The sequence below is a fragment of the Choloepus didactylus genome, chromosome 2 (genome assembly GCF_015220235.1).
Source record: "Choloepus didactylus isolate mChoDid1 chromosome 2, mChoDid1.pri, whole genome shotgun sequence".
NCBI lineage: Eukaryota > Metazoa > Chordata > Mammalia > Pilosa > Megalonychidae > Choloepus > Choloepus didactylus.
Window position 1 is genome coordinate 55,636,091 of NC_051308.1, and position 24,197 is coordinate 55,660,287.

The 24,197-nt window shown below is 46.0% G+C and overlaps 1 protein-coding gene across 19 annotated transcripts in view; it reads right to left on the reverse strand.

Moving 5' to 3' along the window:
- The window catches only part of NFASC (neurofascin), a 188,904-nt gene that overhangs the window by 130,155 nt on the left and 34,552 nt on the right, over nucleotides 1-24,197 (reverse strand). For 16 of the 19 annotated variants that reach the window (XM_037824952.1, XM_037824939.1, XM_037824954.1 and 13 more), the window contains exon 1: nucleotides 23,939-24,189. The exons of the other annotated variants lie outside the window; for them this stretch is intronic. In XM_037824952.1, coding sequence (XP_037680880.1) covers nucleotides 23,939-23,995 — 57 coding nt within the window. In that variant the 5' untranslated portion in view covers nucleotides 23,996-24,189. Of the gene's footprint in view, nucleotides 1-23,938; nucleotides 24,190-24,197 lie in introns of those variants that run through there. 19 annotated transcript variants of the gene reach the window in all.

The window sequence follows — 24,197 nt, forward strand, 5'->3', positions numbered from 1 at the left end:
TGGTATATACACACGATGGAATACTACACGGCAGTAAGAAGGAACGATCTCGTGAAACATATGACAACATGGATGAACCTTGAAGACATAATGCTGAGCGAAATAAGCCAGGCACAAAAAGAGAAATATTATATGCTACCACTAATGTGAACTTTGAAAAATGTAAAACAAATGGTTTATAATGTAGAATGTAGGGGAACTAGCAATAGAGAGCAATTAAGGAAGGGGGAACAATAATCCAAAAAGAACAGATAAGCTATTTAACGTTCTGGGGATGCCCAGGAATGACTATGGTCTGTTAATTTCTGATGGATATAGTAGGAACAAGTTCACAGAAATGTTGCTATATTAGGTAACTTTCTTGGGGTAAAGTAGGAACATGGAAGTTAAGCAGTTATCTTAGGTTAGTTGTCTTTTTCTTACTCCCTTGTTATGGTCTCTTTGAAATGTTCTTTTATTGTATGTTTGTTTTCTTTTTAACTTTTTTTTTCATACAGTTGATTTAAAAAAGAAGGGAAAGTTAAAAAAAAAAAAAAGAAAAACAAGGAAAAAAAAGATGTAGTGCCCCCTTGAGGAGCCTGTGGAGAATGCAGGGGTATTGGCCTACCCCACCTCGATGGTTGCTAACATGACCACAGACATAGGGGACTGGTGGTTTGATGGGTTGAGCCCTCTACCATAGGTTTTACCCTTGGGAAGACGGTTGCTGCAAAGGAGAGGCTAGGCCTCCCTATAATTGTGCCTAAGAGCCTCCTCCCGAATGCCTCTTTGTTGCTCAGATGTGGCCCTCTCTCTCTAGCTAAGCCAACTTGAAAGGTGAAATCACTGCCCTCCCCCCTACGTGGGATCAGACACCCAGGGGAGTGAATCTCCCTGGCAACGTGGAATATGACTCCCGGGGAGGAATGTAGACCTGGCATCGTGGGACGGAGAACATCTTCTTGACCAAAAGGGGGATGTGAAAGGAAATGAAATAAGCTTCAGTAGCAGAGAGATTCCAAAAGGAGCCGAGAGGTCACTCTGGTGGGCACTCTTACGCACACTTTAGACAACCCTTTTTAGGTTCTAAAGAATTGGGGTAGCTGGTGGTGGATACCTGAAACTATCAAACTACAACCCAGAACCCATGAATCTTGAAGACAGTTGTATAAAAATGTAGCTTATGAGGGGTGACAATGGGATTGGGAAAGCCATAAGGACCACACTCCACTTTGTCTAGTTTATGGATGGATGAGTAGAAAAATAGGGGAAGGAAACAAACAGACAAAGGTACCCAGTGTTCTTTTTTACTTCAATTGCTCTTTTTCACTCTAATTATTATTCTTGTTATTTTTGTGTGTGTGCTAATGAAGGTGTGCAGGGATTGATTTAGGTGATGAATGTACAATTATGTAATGGTACTGTAAACAATCGAAAGTACGATTTGTTTTGTATGACTGCGTGGTATGTGAATATATCTCAATAAAATGAAGATTAAAAAAAATAAATCCTAAATAATAAAAGAGATACATAAAGGTATATCATGTATATATTTTGTCTTCTGAATGACCTGAGAGGACAAAATTATATAGTGCTTCAGGAAATGGATTTTGGAATTAGGGACCTGAATTTAAATCTAGCTCTTATTAGTTTACCAATGAGTTACTAGCTATGTGACCTTGGGCCTATTACTCAAACTATCTGAGCTTTGGTTTACTCATCTATAAATTGGGGACAATACTTCCTTTTGACCCATTCTCCATATCACTAAGAGAAATTTTTAAGTCTAATTCTGTCGTTCCCTCCTGTAAACAATGTATTCATGTTGCTCTTAGGATAAGATCTAAATTCTTTACCCTGGTTTACAAGGTGTTCCCTAAGGGCCCTGCCTACCCCTCTGCTCTGCGTTCACACTGGACTCCACAGTCCCAGTCTGCCCACGAGTTGATTCTGCTGCCTGGAACTCACTCCACCCCACCCTCCACCTGTACCCTTCATTCCTGGCTGCCTCATGCTCTCCCAGATATCATTTCAGCTTAACAGTCACTTTCGCGGACAGGCCCTCCTTGATCTCCTAGCCTAGACTGACCTAAATCCCAGACTGCTGGCCAATGCTTCCCAAATTTCATTGTGAAGATGAATGAACCACCTGTGACCTTGCAGCAGGTTCTGATTCAGCACATCTGAGTGGTGCCCTACAAGCGCCCGGTGAGCCAGTGCTGCTGGGAGGTACCCCCTCGAGAGTGGCAAAGCAGCCTCTCACGCTTGTAAGTACTTCTTCAATGCTGTCTGTCTTTCCTGCTAGATGCAAGCTCTCCGGCAGCCCTCTGCTTTACCCCTCACCCCTAGCACGGTGTCCAGATGAGAGGCACTTAAGAAATGTTTGATGATTGATTGAGCAGTATTTCTAAACTCTAGCCTAGCTTCTGGCCCAAGTAAAAGGGATTTAATAAATAGTGTCAGCTACCATTATTATTATTGCATATTATATTATTATATCCTGGAACTACAGTTTCTTGAGGCAAGAACAGTGTCTTTTACTTCTTTTCTACTCCCAACAGTTCCAGACAAAAGTCTGGGAAGTGTCTGCTGAACAGATGACCAAGGGGTAAATGAAGGAGAGACCCTGGCCTATGGCCCTTTATGGGTATATAATGTATGCAGAATGGCACAATACATCACTGGATTCTCATATAAACCCAAACGTTCCCTTCCACCAGTTCCTACTCGTGGTTAGGAGTATAGAGTTAAAACAACCACCACCAAAAAATGAATAAAAGACACCAAAGAGTTACTGAGAAATCCTGGGAGCAAACAAACAAGTGACAACCCAGGAAGGAGGGTTATTGTTTTAAAAATTATTTCCTTAGTCCTCAAAGAACTGGAGCAAAGAAGGATTGTGTTGGCTGCCTCCCCTGCAAGAATTCACACTCTAGGCTCTTCTAAATGCCAGTCTAAATGCTTCTCAGAGCACAATTCCTAAGCCCAAAAAGCAGCAGTCATGGGTGGTAGCTGCAATGCTCCCCCTCCCACTGGTTTTACAGCAACTTCTGGCTATGCACCCCAGTTCTTTGCATTCAGCTTTCCTGATTATCCCTACCTGGTTTCCCTTCCTCCATTTTGTTACTTTGGGCCCACAACATCCATGCTCGCTCCTCCAGGCCAGAGAGTGGGTGGAGCTGTTTGCAGTTCAGAAGCTTCTAAAAGAAATGATCTCAAGGAAACCAATAGGTTGGGCCTGTTTCCAGGGGACAATTGCCTTCATTCCCAACCTCCTACAAGTTAAGGAGGAAAGTAGAAACCTGCAGAAGGTTCCTGAGACTAGATTCCCTATTTCCAAGGTGATTATGGGGTTAGAGGTGTCACTTACATAAAGGAAGCTGGAAACATCAATGCTTATACTCCAATGTTGGTGGGGTCTTAATTCTTTGAAAAAATTGAGGAAGGCTGTGAGTACTGGTTTGAAAACATAGCTATGAAGAAAATATTGTAAGGAAATGGGGTTTGAATCAAACCAACAAATATTTACTCAGAGAGATCCTGTGGGGGTAAATACAAGTAAATAAGATCTGATTTGTCCTTCCTGAGACTTAAGATGTTCTTAAGGGAGTAAGATAGACGGGAAATAGTAAGTAACAATGTGGTATTTAAGTAACATCTCAAGGTTACAACATCAGATATGTTGCCAGGAAGTAAGCATCTAAAAGCCAAATCGTTCAGATGTTCCAGATTACAGAAAACGCATTTCTGAAGACCACATTCAAAGCCCTTTGTAAGCTGAAATCTTTACTGCCCACTGCTGTAATCACTCAGTGTCATCAGCAAAAACCAGGGAGTGAATGAATAAAGATGGCAAGAATGGATACACAGTCCTCTATCAGGCAGTACAGAAAGAGGAGAGCTGAATGACAACAAGAGGCAGATGTGGTCAGAGCTGGAACCCCGAATTCAACAGCATTAGTGCATCAGGGGATCATAAGAAGAGACTGTGGGCGGCTTACAGGGAGGTGTGGAAGCTGGCAGGAGGTGGGATGGGGCTGTTGGGGAAGGTGCCAGGTTTCAAAAGCTTGAGGAGGGGTAGGAATTAGGTGAGTCAAGAGGGAAAGGCTAATAAAGATCACCTGATACTGGGGTGGGGTTTGAACAACAATTCAAGGCTGGTCTTGAGAGCAGAAAGAACATCAGTGTGGATGGAGAGGAAAGTTCATGTGGAAGAAGAGTGGGAGAGGAGCTGGAAAGAATGTGGAAAGCTTTGAATGCCAGGCTAGATTTTTTTTTTTAATTACAAGCAACAAAGAATATGATCTTGCAGTAGAACACTCAAGAAATACAGATGAAGTTAATGTATGCTTCAACACTCTCTTTTCTCACCCAAGTCCCTCGACAGAGAAAATACTATTATTACTGAGGTAGATATCCTTCTGACAGGCTAGAGAATTCGTGTAACAGACAACGGAGAAGCCCTAGAACTCGCGGAGCCAGAGACTGTGTCCAAACTGGGACCATTCAGCAGAGGCGGGCAGGTGACTCCGGAAGGATGCAGTTGTGGCAAGGCCTGGAGTGGAAGAGAGTAAATGGGCAGGAAGAAAAAGAGGGAGTGAGCAAATAAACTGGAAGAAGACACTGAGCCTGACTGATGGACACTGAGACAGAGGTTGATCAAAGAAAGAAAGGAGAATGGGCAGTAAAATATTTTAAAGGGGGGAGCTTAAGGGAGGACAGGAGTGCAAGGACAAAGAACAGCCTCTGTCAACAGCAGAATAATAGATGATGGGAATATAGAATATATTTTTAATTAGAGAAGTTGTAAGTTTACAAAAAAAGCACACAGAAAATACAGGGTTCCCCTATACCCCCTCAGACAGTTTTCTCTATTATTAACACTGCATATGTGTGGTACCTTTGTTACAATTGATAAAGCAATATTATTATACTATTCACCATAGTCCATAGATTACACTAGGATTCACCATTTGTATTGTACACTCCTATGGTTTTTAAAATGGTTTTTTATTCTAATAACATATTATCAACCTAAAATCTTCCCTTTCATCCACATTCAAATACATAATTCAGTGGTGTTAGATACATTCACAATGTTGTGATACCATCACTACCATCCATTACCAAAACTTTTCCATCATCCCAAACAGAAACTCTGTACCAATTATGCGTTGATCCTTCATTCCCAACCCTCACCCTGGCCCCTGGTAACCTTTATTCTAGTTTCTGACACTATGAATTTGCTTATTCTAATTATGTAATATCACTGAGATCATAAAATATTTGTCCTTGTGTGCCTACCTAATTTCACTCAATAAGATGTCTTCAAGTTTCAGCCATATTGCAGCATGCATCAGAACTTCATTAGTCTTTATGGCTGAATAACATTCCATTGTATGTATAGACAACATATATAGATATATATCTAGAAGTGGGATTGCTGGGTCATATGGTAATTCTATACTTAACTTTCTGAGGAACTGTCAAACTGCTTTTCACAGCAGCTGCACCATTTTACACTGCAACCAACAATGAATGAGTGTTCCCATTTCTCCACAGTCTCTCCAACACTTGCTATTTTCCTTTTTTTTTTTTTTTTTTAAATAGTAGCATTCATTGGAGTGTGAAATGGTATTTCATCGTGGCTTTTATTTGCATTTACCTAATGGCTTAATGATGCTGAGCATTTTTTCATGTGCTTATTGGCCATTTGTATCTCTTCTTTGGAGAAATGCCTACTCATGTCTTTTGCCCATTTTTAATTGGGTTGTTTGTCTTTATGTTGTTGAGTAGTAGGATTTCTTTATATATTCTACATATTAAACCCTTATCAGATATGTGGTTTCCAAATATTTCCTCCCATCCAGAATGCACAGCTGTATCTCTTAGTGGAGAAAGCAATCTGCCTTATCTCAGTTCCCAGGTAGTTCCTCTGCTGGGGCCACAGCAACACAGGCTTCAGAAGCTGGCCTCTTGGGGGAAGCAGCGCCATCCTGCCTCCAGCTGGCAGTGAGCCCAGAGTTTCTCCCTGAGTTGCCAGCTGTTAGCAGGGAGGAGATGTTTCTCCTCTCTTCTCATTTCCTCCACCAGGAAGCAATGTAAGGGCCTGTTTGTCAAGTGCCTCTCTCCTGCACCCTAAGTCCTTGCTCCCTACCACCCCATCCCTCTCCCCAGTCTTGGATGCTAATAAAATCAAAGGAGAATTAAAAAAAAAAAACTCCAGAAGATTTTTTTTCATGATGAAGTCTTTTGATGCACAAAAATTTTAAATTTTGATGAAGTCTAACATATGCTTTTTCTTTTGTGCTTGTGTTTTTGGCATAAAGTCAAGAAGCCTTTGCCTAACACCAGTAACACTGAATCTAGTGAGGGAAGAGATATTTATATTTCACCCTCCCCACCTCCCCAATATGACTTTGGGCACCATATATCTAGCTGCTTCAACAGAAACCCAAATTTCTCTGGCTCTCAATTTAAGTAATGCCTTCTCCATCCATGCCACTATCTTTGCCTCAGAAGCCTGGCACACTCCCAGTGCATCAGACACTGCACGAGCATCAGGGACTCAGACCACTGTCACTCCCTCTCCCACGGCCCCTTAGAAAAGTGCCCCTCTGCTTTCCAAAGACACAGATGTCACTTTTCTTAAGTACCTTTATTGAAGATAATTAAAATCCTTCACTTCTTCCCCTCTCCTGATCTTTCTTCCTGCCTACTTTAGGATCAAGAGCTTGGGTTTCACATGCTCATTTTCTTTACCTATAAAATGATGGGTTGGTTGCTCTAAGGTCTGCCTTGTGTTGCACTCTGGGTTTTTATTTAGAGCAGTCTAGTGTCCCCAGTCACACTAGAGGTTCTGTGAAGGTGCACACCAGGTCCCGTGCAGCTCTGGCCCTTGGATGGCTCCCGAAACAAGGACATGGTCAGCAAACACTGCCAGAATGAATGGATGGATCAAGAAATGAATCAGCAAGGAGGCATCCTAAGAGGGTTTAAAGGGATGAATAACTTTTCCCTCAGGTCTAATATCAGGGAAGTCAGCCACATTTACCCATGTGCACTGCCTTACCCTAAGAAGCCCTTCCGTGGGCAGCTCTCACGGAGACAGGGGGAGGCCCACAAAGAACTTCTAAGTTTCGTTTGGTGACTATGTTATAGGCCTTGAGGAAATGTCCTCTCCTTTGTACACACAAAGGGGCAGGAAAGAGAAGTCAGCTGCAGAGGAGAACTACCCTTTTAAGTGGCAGCATGATGCTGAGATAAGGTGTAGTCTGGTTACAATTAGAAGCAAGCACTGACATTAATGGATTCTACAAATTTGTACTCTGAAGACCTGATGACAGCTCCCAGCCGCCAGATAAATGTCACCAATTACCACCATTTACCTTCCCTGATAGTCCCTGGGATCTGAGAACTCTTAGAAGGCTCCATTCTAATTTGAGGAAAGGAAAAAAGAATAATACCCACTTGGGGCAGATGTCTGGACCATCTCCCTCAGGGGAAAATGCTCTGAGGGAAGAGAAACACAAAGTCCCTGGATTTAAGAAGACATTTACCAAGGTGTAGAGACAATATGGGTAAAATAACTGTAAGCCATAACTCTATATAGACAGTACCATCTGCTAAAGAAAAGTAAACCAACAGGATGGTGTTCTGAACCAACAGAGAGGGTTGGAACACATGTCTTACTTGATATTCACCCCTGTCTGGATGTGGGTTTCGTGAGATCTGTAGAATAAGTGAATGAGTGTTTGAGAAGAGAGCTTAAAAACTGTCAGGTGGGGTTCTGGGACTGGGAATTTTTGCAAGAAATAGCCAACTGATTGGAGGTGGATAACCTGCTACATCTGCTTCACTTATCCCCCTCTGTTAACCTGGATAATAGAGCACTTGCTCTAGACAAAAGAGTAATTTCTGATGACATCAATAATGGCCATCTTACTTCTTTTAATTTTTATTTTTAAGTAACTTACCCACTCAGTTGACTATGGGCAGGATGGGAAAATGATGCCGACACAAATCTTTTAGGAGTTTTACACTCATTGCTATTGGTTTAACTTCATTGATAGAAGGATTTTGGGACCAGAAAGAGAATGCTGTGTTGCTTTAATTTTCCTTAAACTTAAAAAAAAAAAATCATTTTGGTTTTGGAGTTTCACAATATCCCTCAAGTCAGCTGCAGAGACTACTAGGTTTTTGCAGACTTGGCTAAAGCCTCAAGTCAATGTGTTCTTTCTCCTCAACCCCCAGCACCCTGCTCACTTTTGGAGTTGCTGCTACAGATCCCACATAACCTGCATCCAGACGGGGGTGAATATCAAGTAAGACATGTGCTCCAACCCTCAAAGTGGCACTCACCAGAAGCAGAAGGCAACAGGTTTCCCAATCGCCCCCTTTAACCCCAGGGCAGCTTCAGGATTCTGTGGAGGTGGTTTAGCCCCCAGAGACCATTAAGTAGTGGTGAAAACCAATCCAACCAGTTGGCTATTTCTTGCAAAAATTCCCAGCCCCAGGACCCCACCTGATAGCTTTTAAGCTCTCTTGTCAAACACTCACTCACTTATTCTATAATCCTTAGTACATGTGAGGCCCTCCCACCCCACCACCTGGTGTGCAAAATCCCAAGATTACAAACCTATTCCATCCAGGGAATGGTGCAATGTAATGGGGTTACACTCATTGGTTCCAGACTTCACTGTGTACTGCAGTGGGAGTGTTTGGGGACTAGCTACCTGTTCCGGTTTGCTAATGCTGCTGTTATGCAAAATACCAGTAATGGATTGGCTTTTTTAAATGGGGTTTATTTGGTTACAAATTTACAGTATGAAGGCCATAAAAATGTCCAAATTAAGGCATCAGTATGAGTATACCTTCACCAAAGGAAGGCCAATGGCATCTGGAAAACCTCTGTTAGCTGGGAAGGCACGTGGCTGACATCTGCTGATCCTGGGTTGTGTTCCAGCTCCTCTCTGCTCCTGCGCTTTCTTCAAAATGTTCCTCTTGGGGCATTTTATCCTTTCTTAGCTTCTCTGGAGCAAACACTGGGCTAGCATTCCCAAAGTGTCAGCAAAAAGCTGCTTTCAGTGGCTGTCTCCAAAATGTCTCTCTGAGTTGCTCTGAGGTCCTTCTGTTTGTGAGCTCTTTTATAGGACTCTAGTGATTAAATCAAGACCCACCCTGAATGGGTGGGGTCCATATTCCATGAAAATTATCCAATCAAATGTTTCACTCACAGTTGATTGAGTCACATCTCCATGGAAACACTAAATCAAAGGATTCCAACCTAATCAACACTAATACATCTGTCCCTACAAGACTGCATTAAAGAACATGGTGTTTTGGGGGACATAATACACCAAACTGGCACACTACCTTTGGTGGACAGGAGTACAAACAGCTAGATGCCCAAAGGCAAAGAGAGAAGCAAATATGAATGGAAACTAGTGACAGGGACATCTGGGCAGAGTCAGGTAGAAGGGAGAATGCCCAAGAGTCCATCTGCAGCTTCTGGTGGTGAACTGCGAACACAGTTGCTTTATCACAGAGCACCTGATTCACCTTTCAACATTTGCACCAGATGGATGAGAGCCTGGGAGTCTTCAGGCTCTGTTTACCCACTAATTTGTTAGCAGCAGGTCAGTATTTCCAGCCTCAAACTCACAGAATAAAAAGCAAATCAAACACAAGCTATTCCCATTGTGACTATATTCTGAAATAAAAATCATGACACAGTTGCACTGAAGGGAATAACAGGCCAGATTATTCGAAACCAGGAAGGTCTTGAAAAATCTTTAAAACCTATGGTCATGAAAACTAGTTCCTGACCACGATATGATAATTTTAGAAGCAAAGGACAGGGGGTATTGAGTGCCTGGGTTCCAGCTTTGTCACTAGCTAGTTATATAACAGCAGCCAAGGGAGTCACTTCTCCTTGGGCCTCAGTTTACTCATTTGTACAGTAAGGCCCCTTTCAGCTAGGCCAGGGGTTTCCACCTGCAACATATTAAAATTGCAAATTACTGCACCTAATCCTAGACTTACTGGATTAGAAGCTCTGGGCGTCGGCCCAGCAATCTGGGTTTGAAAAAGCTTTCCAGTTTAAAAACCACTAAGCTAGGACATTTTTATAATTGATAATGAACCGGGTAAGCCGCATTTGTAAGAAAATAAAATGCACAAACGTCCAAACACATAAAACCAATGCATTAGGAAATGAATAGGAATGAAGAGGTTACTTAATCTGTTTTAAAAATTGAAGTGTAAATAGAAAGCAATAAATGCAGTTTTAAAAAATCAGAATATATCCAAATAAGTGCTGGCCTCACATGTCACTAAGAGGCTATGCCTGTGTATTAATAATGCAGTCCTTGTTCAAAACCTTTTTGAACTGCGTTAGTTTAGAAGCTGAACAAAATCAGTTTCCTTTGTTTGGAACTATAAGTATCTTCATTCAGCTTGATCATATAATTTATTTTCCCGATTCGGCTGCTTCCAGAAATCAAACCCTCTCTGAAAGGAAGAAGACTGTCTGTCATTGAGGAGATTCAAAGAATGTTCTGCAGGCTCAAAGGCAATTTCCAAAGCCTAGTGCAACCATGTGTTTGACATCCCCATCTGGCAAGGGGCAAGACTCGTTCCATGGAAGCTCAGACCTAATAGCTGAGAGTGGAACAAGAGATGATTTGGTTCAGAACTCACCCTTGAAATGGAACGGGATTGTCATCACCATTTCACAGATGAGGCAACTGAGATCCAGAGGGGCCAAATGATTTGACTAAAGTTACATAACTGATAAGTGGAACCAGAAATCAGCCTTCCCAAAGAACCCTGAATAGGTGAATTTCTTTTGAATCATGGTCTGAGGACTGGATAAGTTGTGCAAGGCCCAACCCACTGGGCTATGATGTCAAATCAGAAGAGGAGGCTCCCATCACGGCCACTTTCTTCTAAAACAAAAGACTCTTTTGAATTTACTGAATATTTTGGCACCAGCCCTGGTCAATTCTTTTCTCCTTTGGTGGGTTGAAAAATATTCCTAGCATCCCACAGAGTCCAGTGAGAACTCAGAGGGTGGAAGATTCTTTCTTCATCTGGCAGCACAGACTTTCTGGATCTTTGGGAAGGAGGCACCCAGTGGACTGCACCCCTGGGGAGCGCGAAGGGGGAGGGTGACAGTTTCTATTCCCCCGGGCCACCTGCCACTCAGAACCTCACCTGGCCCCACGGGCAACGACTTCCTCCCACTCCACACGAAGGTACTCCAAAGTGTTTAGGACGATATTAAAAGTGGAATATTATTTTGAATATAAGCTGAGCTTATTCCTAATCCCATCTTCAACTCTTCAAAAGGCCTTTAAAGTCATCTTTTTTATTTTATGGATCTCTCCCCCACACCCTTACAGTTCAAATCTCTCAGTCCTCTCTTTTGTGTGTCAGCTGAAGGGTGAAATGCTCTTTCTTTTCCACAGCATTCGGCTCACCGTTGGGCACAGCGTAGGAGCTCAGCCACCGCGTGGCCAGGAAGATGATGATGAGTTATGTTTATTAACCACCTACTGTGTACCAGGCACTGGGATAAGCACTCTATCGACATGTATTATCTCAGTCAATCCTCATAACAGTACTATGTGCAAGGTGCTAACGACTCTACTTTTCAGATAAGTTTAAGTAGCCCAGTCAATGTCAAGGGGAAGAGTTCAGGTGAAAATCTAGGTCTCTTTGACTCCAGATACAGAAATGTTAACACTTAGACTTCGCCCAGCCCTCCCAAGACCCCAAAGCTAAGGAGTTAGGACACCATCCTCAATTTATCTTCTTACTTCTTAGAACTGGGGTCTTTGTGCCCCGGAGTCTGTACTCAGGTCTCACCTGCCCAGCCCCATTCTGCTTGCCTTCCTTCCAGAGCTTCACGCTCTCGTGGCCCACCAGGCTAGGACAGGGGCAGAAGGAAGGGTCTCTAAACCCATGGGGTGATTTTAGGAACCATCACCAAGATCACTGACCCCTGAAGAATGGAGGGAAGAGGTGGCAATGGAAGCTGGCAGCCTGGGAAGGGGTAGAGCCTTGCGTGGCTCAGACCTCCTCTTTCCTTGGGCCATCGGGACACAGTCCTGCCCGAAGCTCAGTGCCTTCTGCCACACTTGAAGGCACCCAAAGCGCTGACAGAGTGAGGAAGTCACATAACAGCCATGTGTCCAAGGAGAATAACTATCACTCCAGCAAAGAGCGGGGGACATCTATTTTAAACTCCCAAAACAGACCTTAACACTTATGAGTGAGACACTGGAAAGAAATTGAGGTGCTAAGGGACAGCTGCCCACCCCTCTCTTCCCACCTGGCTCCACTCACAGATGGCGGAAAGAGCACTGAGCTAGGGAGGTATCAGGACACTCCGGATCCAGTCCCAGCTGGGCCAATATATCTCACAGTGACCTCTCTGGACTTCAGGCATCTCATTTCTACAATAAGGGCATCACTGCATGACTTCTAAAGGGTCTCCCAGCCTCATGGGTCTTACAGTTCCTTCCAGGCTGTGGAAGCCACAGTGCCAATCTCATGACAGGCTGCAGACAATGGAGAGTCGATGGGGAAGATAGGGTCATATTCTGGCCCACTCCCTGGGAATCTGACTCTGCTCCCCTTCAACCACAGGCGAGTTCTGACAGGCTTCCAAGGAAAAAGCTGACCTATGGCCTGGTTGGTTTGCAGTTAAACAAAAGGCTGCAAGCTGGTGAGCCAGGAACCAGGCTCCTGAGGCTGGGTCATCTTCCACCTGCCAGCTGACTCCGGCACACACACACACATGCCCCAGCTGCACAGGCCCTGGGAGCAGGGACCACTGCTCCCTGGAGGGGCTGTCATGCCAGCATGACTTCAATGAGCTCTAAGTGATGGGGAAGGGAACAGAAAGCAGAGTTTATGGGTCACTGCCCCAGTGCAGTCCCAACCCCGCACAGCTGTCACTCAAATTCAAGCATTTGAGATGCAAGCACCCTGGACTGAACTGCTTCACCTTGTTTATCCCAGTTCAGACTCGTGTCAGCCAGGTAGACATACTCCTCCAACGCTTCTCCAGTATGACCTCCTGGCATTCACACAAGCCGGGCCCTTAGAGCAAGTCTCCCAACACTCTTTTTTTTCAAGACCCGCCCCTTCCTTCTACTACTGCTCAAGATCTGCTCTCCAGAAAGTGACCCCAAAGCTCAACTTCAATGCTTCCCACTTCAAGCCCTTATGCACATGATTCCTAACAGCTACACACAGGTTTTCGAGACTTGATTCATATACAGACACCTTCCAAAGGAAAAAAAAACCTTAATCTCTCATGAGCAAATCTAAGAACCTCCAGGGGTCTGTACACTCCATTGTGAAAGACACTGTCTTAAGAAACTAATTTCTAACCAGTGAAAGATGTCTCTCAAATGGAAATTAGAATCTCAAATGACAAGTTCCATCTTTATCACTGGGAAAATAACATAGAAGCATATTGTAAACATTCTCACAGAATTCAGTGGGAAACATTGAGCCACACAGTTTGTCAATCGCTCATCAAATATTTAGAGTGCCTAACACTTACCAGGCAATGTTCCTGGCAAGGGAATTCAGGGATAAACAAGACATATTCCCAACACTCAGTAGGGAGGACAGCAATAAAACAGCAAACAAATAAATTACATAGTTACAGGGAAAGAGGATAAATGATGGGCTGGTTTTACATAGGGTGGCCAGAAAACGATATGACAGCAGAGATCTGAATAAAATGAGGTGAAGGAGAGAGCTGGAAGGGGATGGGGGAAATAGCTCCAGGCAAAGGGAAGAGCAAGGGAAGGCCCTACAGGAGCAAGGTGGGAAGGACCAGGTCCCTAGCACCTGTATACCATGGAGATGAGTCTGGTTTTATATGAAGTGGTGAAGGCAGGCCTCTGGAGGATTGGAAACAAGGAAGTATGGGTTTTTCCTTCTGTGTCTTTGTTTAACATGCTGTGTCCTTCATGTATGGCTGGCTTTCCCCCATCAGATTGGGAGCCCACTGAAGATGGGGGCTGTGTCTCCCCTCTGATGGTACAAACCATGCTTTCCCCCTACCTTTGGATACCTTCCCTCAGCCTCCAGCAAGGCCCGCTCACAGTAAAGCTTAACTGGGTAGTGCCGTCTACCGGAAAGGACTTCCCCCACTCCCCCTCCACCCTCCACTGGGGAACTATTTCATTCCAGTGAGGAAAGAGCTGTGCCAGGCAGGCTCCAAAATCAGAAAAAAAGAGGAGACAACTGCTCTTCTGTCACCGATGGACAGGCCTCCCTACCCTAACTGTCCCCTCCTGCCACTCCATAAACGGATCTGGGCCCCGTAAGCACGGGGCACCCGGGGCACCACCGTGGGGAGCGCACCGACACCAGGTCCGCATCACTGCAGCAAACAGCCACCACTGCCCCGGGGGAGCCTCCGCTGCCCGTTTCCGTAGCAACGGGCATTCGTGAGTCGCGGTCCCGGGAGGGCGGTGGGCAGCTGCAGACTCGGTGCTCACATCCTGAGACCAAGACATCCGTGTTTCTCTTGCCGTTATAGGAAGCCGCAAATTCCTGAAATAGGTGTCCTCATCCAGTCAGCAAGGTGCAGATGCTAAGGTAAGATGATTCAAAGGCAGGATTTTCTCCTGGGCTCTTGAATCTTGCTTTAAAAATACCTGAGAACGCAGCGTGGAGCCAACTAGAGAAACATCACACAGCTTGAAGGAACTTTAAAAGATTCACGCTCTACCTCTGAGCCAAATGGCACCATCTCACAGTGCTTCTATATAAAGAAAAACCCAGGTCTTTATTTTTTAAAAAGTAAATTAAAAATTAAAATACTAATAATAGACATTCCTTTTTTCTCAGCTCCTGAAAGGAAATCCCAGGCCATCCCTGCCACTTCCAATGTTTCAATGTTTCACATCCATTTTTGGACAGGCAGGCAGAGCTTTCTATGTGTAACCCCAATCCTGCAGGTTATGGCTTAAGCATACGCAGGGATGAGGGCTGCCTGGGGTGAGTGGAAAGAGGTCCACCGCTTTTCTTTTAAAATAAATAATTAATTCACCCCTGCTACAGAGATACTAGCTGAACCTATTTTCCAACTCTAGAAAACACATTCAAACTATCAAAGCAGGCATCCATGCAGAAACTGGGCTTGCCAAGCCAGCTTCACCCCCCGAAGGAGAGGGGCAGCGAGAACCTGAACTTTCTACGTCAGCCCAAGTCAGACACTGTCTCTTCTTTATACTTAAAATTCCCTCTTTTATGCCCACAACTCCTCTCTTGAAAGATGCCATATATTCTTTTAAACCAAAAGGAAACAAACAAAAATAAATTCAACTTAATTCTAGTTTCTCCCTCCCCCTCTACAGCCTCAGGAAAGAACTTTCTAAGTTCAAGTTATCTGTTCTCCCCCTCCTCCCAAAGGACTGTCCTGTCTTGGAAATAAAAATAAATCCCACAGTCCTCTATAATACCAAGAGGAAAAATGCACCATTTGGCTTCCCCCAAATCCTATGAGAAAGTGCATCTGATGGGGTTTGACATAACCACATTTCTGTGTCCTAAGAGATCTTCCCTCTTGCCTTTCTCCTGGCCCCTCTGCCGCCCCGAGGTCCTCTCTCTACACCCCTCATGCTGCACAGACAGCAGCAGCACGAACCAGATCGGCTCCACCACTGCTGGCTGCATGCGGCCCAGTGTATCCCTGCCAAGCCCCAGTTTCCTCATCTGTAAAATGGAGATAACTGCACCCATATTACAGATGGCTCTAGTGGGGAGAAATGAGATGATGAACAGAAGGTGCTTAACCACAGTGTCTGGCACAAAACAAATGTTAGTTTTTATTAGTTATTAAATGTTAGTATTCTGTTTGGGATGATGAAAAAGTTTTGGCAATGGATGGCGGTGATGGTAGCACAACATTGTGAATTAACTAATACCACTAAATTATACACTTAAAATGGCTAAAATGGGAAATTTTATGTTATATATGTTACCACAATAACACTTTTTAAAAATGAAAGTAAAAAATTATTTTTGTGAACTGTAAACTTTTTGAGAGCAGATATCAACATTTCATAGTTGCATCCCAGCACTTAGCTCAGTGCCTAGCACACCTGTAGACATTAAAATATATATATATATATAAATTAAAATGTTTGTTAAAACTAGCTGAACAAGCTAAGGCTTATTTTACACTGGTCCCAGTTTCTGTTCAAGACAGCTTGGCTCAGCTGTATTCCCCTAAGGTACTTATCCTCACATAACCTTCTTTTTTTCCCCACTCAGAAGAATCTCCAGTGAAAGCAAACTGCAGGAAGAAGATGGTCTCAGAAAGGGAAGCCTCTCTCCCTGTCACCCTGCCAGGTCTTGTCAGGCCTCCCAAAAGCTTTGTCTTCCCCCTGCCTCCCCTGCCACCTGGACGGCGCATTCAGTAACCAGAAGAATAATGAACCATCACAGGGATTCCAACCAGTGGCAATTAACACTCTTCCAGCTGGGAGGAGATGGAACTCCATGATGCACAGATCTGCTGATTCCCTTTCACTCTTCCAGAAAATACCAACTGCTGCCACCTGACTTGGGACAACCCCGAAGATCAAAAAGAAGATCCTGCAAGATCAAACAAGATTGGCCAAGTATTGATAATTGTGAAGCTGGGTGATGGGTATGTGGGGATCACTATACTATTCTCTCTACTTTTGTATATTTGGAGGAAAAAAACACTTAGTTATAATTCCATATTTTACCAGAACTAGGCTTGCTTCCCTTCTCCCCTCAAGGGGCTTTTCTCTTCAAACTATTGGGGAAATTCCAGACCTGGATTTCCCATTGTAAAAGAAAAAGTCCAGGAAATTTCTCTGGCTTATTTGCATTAGAAGGTCCAAGTAGCTGGATGGTATATGAAAAGAGTGTTGGCCTCACCAAAAGGGCATTATTGGGACATGTGAAAAAACTGGAATACAGGCTGTAAGCTTTATATCAATGCTACATTTCTTTAATTTGATAATTGTACTTAAGGTAGTTTCATAAGCAAAACCCTTGTTCTTAGGAAATGAACATGTAAGTATTAAGTGTTCAAGAAGCATGATATATACAACCTACTCTCAAATGTTTAGAAACTAGACAGATGGACAGAGGCATGTATGTATGGCTGGATAGATAGATGGAAGGAAGGAAGGCAGGCCAGACAAATGTGGCAAAATGTTAAAAGTTGGTGGATCTGGGTAATTGGGTAGGGGGTGTGTGTTGGAGTTCTTGTATGAATTTTGTATACTTTTGCAACTGTTCTGTAAGTTTGAAATTACTTCAAAATAAAATTTTTTTTAAAAAAAATGAGCTTAGACAAGTAACTACCTCTCTGAGCCTCTCCCCAGCTTCCTTATCCTTAAAACTGAGGTTCTGGCCTTACCTCACAGGGGTGTCATATAAAAGGAGGTGAAGTTTAGAGTACTTGGACAGTACCTTGCATAGTGCATAGCACATGGTGGACACTTGATAACATTTAGCTTCTTTTCTATATTTGCTGAAGCAAAGATGCTTTGTTATATTCTGGTGTTAAGAAGCGTAACGGGATCAAACTCCAAAAGTCAGCTGGTGGCCAAGAGTAACTAAGACACACTGAAAAGAAAGTTTCTAAAGAAAGGAACTCAAAACTCTATTGCCTGGGAAACCTGAGTCCCCATTACCCATCAAAGACTGAAGAATTTGAAACACATCATCTTCCACAGGCACCAAATAAGAGGAGGTGACGGGGGTATAGGGTGGGAGTGGGGTTGGGGGACAGGCTGGGGAAGCATAAATGCATTCCATTCCAGGTCCTTGGGAGACAGTAAGTTTAAGCAGGAAGAGTTGCTGCTGGAAGGGGCTTCCGAGCATTTAAAATACCATAATGACAACATCTTGGCTTTAGTTTTTGTCCCCTTTTCCCAAGAACTGAAAGCACATTTAAAATGCACATTTAAATATCCTTCAAATATGCCTACTCATAGAGATAGGTCAACTGAATGCCAGAAAGGTTAGACAAACTGCAGCAAATCCTTAGCACTGTTTCTCTACTAGATTGCCACACAGAATCACTAAGAATCAGTCTCATCTACTGCCTTTTGGGCCTGCCCAAGGAGAGAAGACGCTGTCGACCAGAGCCCAAGTAAAACCGTGTGGTGCTGCTCTCGCCCCGGGTCAGCAGGACCTGGCCACGCCCCCTGGTGCTTGTCCCCTCGCACCGCCTTGTGAGGCAGGACACACACCTGACTGCCTCAAGCCCACCGGCTGCACCTGTCTGAGCTACCAGGAGCTGCCCTCCTAGCTTCTAGCACCACGCCCAGGAGCTGACCCTTCCAAGCCTGGTTCCCTCTCAGCCTCCCTGCCCCTCAATTCACTCAAAAGGACACGGACCTCCAGGATGACAGGCCCCCAGCAGAGCTGCTTTCACATCCATCTTGATGCACAGAACAGCAGCTATGGTTTTTGCAGTCACCGTGGCAACAACTTGCCCAGCTGCCTCACCGCCACCGCATTATCCGGGGTTTCTCTCCTGGAAGGAATTTTATGATTCAAAAAGTTCTTCAGCTACAGGCCAAAACTCCCTCAAATCTTCTTACCTTAGGGCTTCCTTAGACTCCTTGCTAAAGCAGAGGGAAGGGAGGGATCTTATTCCTGCAAGATAACAGCAGAGAGAAGGGTGCAGGGTATGGGGAAGTATGGAGAGGGTGCAGAGATGGGCTATGCTTATGTGTGTCCCAAATACACACATATTCTACCCTGAAGCTTATTAAAACCTAGAAGGGGACACAAAAAGACCATACTATATGACCCCATTTATATGGATATTCTAGAATAGGCAAAACCCATCTACACAGGAAGCCCCTCAGTGGCTGCCAGGGGCCATCGTCTGGGGGAGGACTGACTGCCAGTGGGGATGAGGGAACTTTGAGGGGTGATGGAGATATCTCGATTGGAGTGGTAGTTATGTGGGTGTATACATTTGTCAAAACTCATCTAACTGTAATCTTAAAATGAGTACATTTTATTGAATATAGATCATACCTCAATAAAACTGATTTTAAAAGTTAAAAAAAAAAAAAAACCCACCCTAGGAGATGGGCCAAGAGAGTCACATGCTTCAGCAGTAATTTAAGAGGCAGCTCCTGAAGGCTCAGGAGGGAAGACAATGCATCCCAAATGACTGTATTTTACAGGCAATTCGGTGCTGAGTCTAAGGGGACTGCAGGACCCTCCTCCCTCCGCTGCCCCCCACCAGCCCCAGAATTTCAGAGCCAGACAAAGAAACACTCCTTTAGACCTCTCCTCAGGCTGATGGAAGCTGGCGTCCTGAATGTTCCCTTGAAACCTAGTTAATAACATCCTGTCTTGCTTGGGGATTTGTGGAGGGGGAACTGGGTGACTGGTACCTACTATTGGTTCCCGGTATGTGCTTAGGCCCCATTACCATGTCACTTACAGCATCTTCCCCTACAAAGCCCCCACAGCAGGGGACTGAGTGGTGGGAGAGGGGAGCTCTGAGGAGAGGCAGCAGCCAGAGATTGGGGTGGGGGGGCTGGTCCAGGTTTCCAGCCCTCAGGCCTCCTCGGTCATCGAATGAATTTTGCAGAATGTTCCCTCACAGCCTGCTTTTAGGGAGGAAAAGCACTTTAACTTTTCAGTACTTTGTTACTCAGGCACCGCCATTCTCCACTCTGTTTTTCTTCCCCCTTCTACACACTCCCAGATACGCATGGTTTCTGGGAGGCCAAGGGCTTCAGCATGTCACCACACTCTGGTCTAACCTGGAGGCCAATGGAGTGAATGGTGGAAGGCTGGGTCTCCCCTCCTACCTTCAGGCCTTCCCAGGCTCCACAAGGGACAAGGACTGTCAGGAAGAAGGAACAGAAGCAGGAGGCCTGAAGTTGCTCACAGGCAAAAATCCAGCTCAGCAGTAACCAAAATTCAGATGTGCCTTCCTTGACTTCTCCTACCCAGCTCAACTTCCTGCAGACTACACAGTTTTAGAGAAAATAAATAGACCCACACTCAAATCCTGACTCCCCTACGAACTCACTGTGTGACATTAGGCAAGTCACTTAACCTCTCTGTTTCCCCATCTATAATATGGGGATTGTGGCATCTGCCTCGGGGGTTATGGAAAGAACTGAATGAGGACATACATCAAAAGCACAGGGCAGGGACTAAAGGCAGCCAAACAGCACAACGCCACTCCCCTCCACCCAATCCCATCCTTCTGACCCTGTTCAGTTGAGAGCAAAGTGGAAAGTTACCTCTCCTTTTCAGAAGCAATTTTAAACATGGGTCTATCACAGCACCCTCCTTTAACTTACATATACCAGATGGAGACTATGCTATGTTCACGCTAAAATGAAAATGGGAAGTATTTTTAACTGTCAACCGAAGTTTACCATAGGCATGCAGTGTCCTTGAAGCCCCGAGATGTATAAACTGACATGATGTTGGGACCAGGGCACAAGGCAGAGCTGGGAAGGGCAGAAGGGCGCTGGCAAGAAAGTCAGGGATCTGGGGCAGATGCGATCAGGACGAGGAGCCGGAGAGAGGGGCCCTGGAGAGCCTGCCTCAGACCAGAGGGCAGTGGCACGGAGCCACGCTTCGATTCCCAGGCCCCAAAGCAGCAGGGTATGGGCTGCGATGTGAGGAATGGCCGTGAAGTCAGCACGATGCCGGCCAGAAACCAGGAGGGTGTGCCCTGGCATAATCCGGAAGAGAACTCTCATCTCCAGAGACCAGAAATCGGGCCAAAGGCACCCAGGGAGCTGCAGAACTGGAACTTGAGCGTCAGGTCTAGCGCTGGCCCCTACAGCCAAAGGGGGTGCTGGCCAGGAGCAGTCAGGAGACTGCAGGGCTGTTTCATCAGAGCCGAGGCGAGCAGCGTGAGGCTCCTGCACACGGAGGCTGCAGCCTGGTGCTCTTAAGACAGTTTGGGGCTGGGTGGGAGAAGGGGGAACTACAGGGGACACTGGGAGAGAGAGAACCAAGTGGACAGATGGATCCTCCTCCCTCTTGCCCTCGCTGCCACTACCCCTACCAGGCACTGTGCTAAATGATTTCATGGATTAGTTCATTTATCTTCACAAAATCAAGAGGCAGGTGCTAGTGTCAATATGGCACTTGACAGATGAGGAAAACGGGAGGTCGTGGAGCTGGGGATAGAACTGGGCCTGGGACCCAGGCAGCTTGGCCCCATCATCTGCATGTCTGACCACTCACGGCACCACCTCCAGGTACTGGCTGCACTTACTCTCCCTCCCCACTGCAGCCCCTCAAGGGAAAAGAGACCCCACCACCACCGCTGCCACCATCAGCCACGTTCTTCTCTTGGTCTGCTGCCGTGGTACATGCAAGGGTGACAGAGGGGGAAGAAACAGCTCAAGCAGCCCTGCGGCTGGACGAAGAAGAGCCCCCATCCTTGCCTGGATGGCTCACCAATCCCACTGAGGGAGGGGGTCTTTCCTCTTGCCTCTTCCCTGCCTCCGCTTGGAGACCCCCGGCAGCTGTCCCTAAGCACAAAGGAATGAAGACGGTTGTGTCCTGGGTGAAGTATAAAGCATTTCCTGGCCTCTGGTTGTGCTCCCTCCATGCTCTGTGGTAGGAGATTTAGGAACAGTTTCCCTGGGCTATGGACCAGTGCCTGAGGCCTCAGCAGAGCCAAGGATTTCTTTCTAGGTGAACAACGCACATCTGACTCGAAGGCGATAATGAAAAGTCCATTAAACCGCTGGGCTGCTCCAGAGCCCCCAGGGGTGGCTTCCCTCTCTTGGGCTGGGGAAATTCTCCAGGTTCACTGGCCTTTTCCCAGGATCCCAAACCCCAGAAGCCGTTGGTTAGTTACACTGTCTGCTTACAGACGTGTGATTGAGTATCTTTCAGGGACAGGAGGCTACTGGTTGGGGTCCAGAAAAAACGAGCTGCCAAAATCCCAAGAAAGAAAACCCCTTGAGCGGTCATCAGTCCAGAGTCCTGCCTGAAGGAAAGCTTCCTCCTGAAGAGCAATAGGCTTCTCCAAGATCCCTAAGGAAGAACACTCCACCAGCCCCTCTCTGGTCAGTCCTCTGTCCTTCTTGTGGCCACAATAACCCACTTTGTTGCCTTCTGCAGGGAGGCTACACAGCTTCAGGCTCTTGGATGAGATGGCCTGGTCGGGGCCTGGCTCAGCCATTGATAGCGTGACCCTGGTCAACACGCTTAACTTCTCTGGGCCTCAGTTTCCTCGATTCTAAGATGTTCAGAGTTTCTACGAGTTGACAGACCTCAAGTGCTCGGAGCAGTGGCTATCACAGAGCAAGCTCTCATTCAACAGTAGCCACGGCTACCACGGTTGATGGATGTTCCCGTCACCGGGGAGGGCCATGTTACCAATTTTCCTCGTGGCCCATCATCAGCACATCAGCCTCAGAGAGAGGAGAGCCCACACGCGGCTCAGCTCGTCTGCTTCTCTGAGGAAGGCCCCTGCCTCTGTTCCTCCACTTTCTAGGAACTGCCTGAAACACCTGACAACCATAAAACATAGCCAGCAAGATCCCCTGAAAGGCCTGGGTCATTCCTCCAGGCCACGGCCCGGCTGGGCCGACTGCAGGTGGGCTTGACTACACATCCCGACTCCCCACCCCGGCTGTTTCACCAGCCCTTGCTCCCTCTCTAAGTGGAAGCACATCCAGCCCAGCACATAAATCAGGGAAACGGTGCTCCCAGGAGCATGCAGATGCTTCTAAAAATAATCACTGCTTCTTCACACTGTGGGTGGGGGGCTGGGAAGCCAGTGTCCAGAGTGTCTGCAGGAAATGTGAAGCCCTAGAGGGAAATTCTCTGCAGAGCCTCCCCCATCACCCCGTGAACTGCAGGGTTCTGAGTTCCTGACACCTGCCCTCGGGGGGTTCTGGCCTGCCTGTGGGGAGGGTGTCCCCTTCTACCTGAGCCAGGGCTGCCATGATCCATTATAACCTGGAATCAGACCATGAGGCCCTAATGCAGCCTCAAATCTTGCTGGGATAAAACAGGGTTATTGAATCTTTTCTCCAAACAAAACTTTAAAATCACTGAGCCCAAACACCTGCATTGGGGAACCCTGCACTAACAAGAGGGGCAGGTCAGACTGTCCCCTCTTCCAGCCTCCTTCTCCCTCCCAACTCACACCCAAACCAGCACACCCTCCTCAGACAGAGCTATCTCAGGATGAAAGGTTTCCTAACTTGGGGCAGCCCCGGGCCAGAGCCACTTCCAAAGGTCCAAGGGAGCACCATCAGCCCCTGAAGGAGCCTTTCTGTGCTCTGGCTTCACCCTTGCTCTGATTCAGCGCCAAGTGACAGACCCTCTTAAACTGGGACCAAATGGACAATTCTTCCTTCTTCCCAACCACTAGCTTTTCCATTCCTGGCCTCAGATCCATAGACACTAAGACTGAGCAGGGCAGGCTTGGTTGGAGGAAGGGGGCTGGTTTGGGATGGTGCAGCCCAAGCAAAGAGTTGAAGGAGAGAAAGTAAGAGGCTCAGGGAAGACTAACATAGGAGAGGGTCAAGTCACAGAGTGAACGTGGGCTTTGCAATTAGATAAACAATCCTGAATTCTCCCTCTATCCAAAAACTCTTCAGCATCTCACTTCTCCAGGCACCCCTTATTCCTCAGATCAAAGCTCCCCTGCCCACCTACAAGCTTTGTCTTTTGTCTTTCTTCCTCCTAAACTTTTCAGCTCATTCAGCTGAAAATTTTATAACGGTGAGACCATTATAATCCCCTGCCTCCCTTCTAGCCTGCCTGCCTTCACATTCCAGATTCTAACACCAAACCATTCCACTGTGGGCTGGGATGCTTCCTCCAGGCCTTGTCCACAAACACAAGTCCAGTGTCACCAGGAAGCTATGTGCAATCCTAACACACACCACTAGGGCCTTTTGAAGACCAAAACAGGACTCACCTGGAAGGAGGTACAGGGTGAGGACAGGAGGCTAACGGGTAGGGTGGGGTTTACCATCCTACCAAGCTCCTGAAGGAGTCATGGTCTGGTTCCTCTAGGGTCTTTTCAGTCTCCCTCCGTGGGAACGGACAGGGATGGAAAGCTAGGCATTCCATAGGCCCCAGGCCACCCCGGCAAGCAGACCCAGGCCTGAGCAAATGCCTGGCTAGACCTTTTTCTCTCCGGATGCCAGCCCCAGAGCAAACACAGCCGCCCTGCC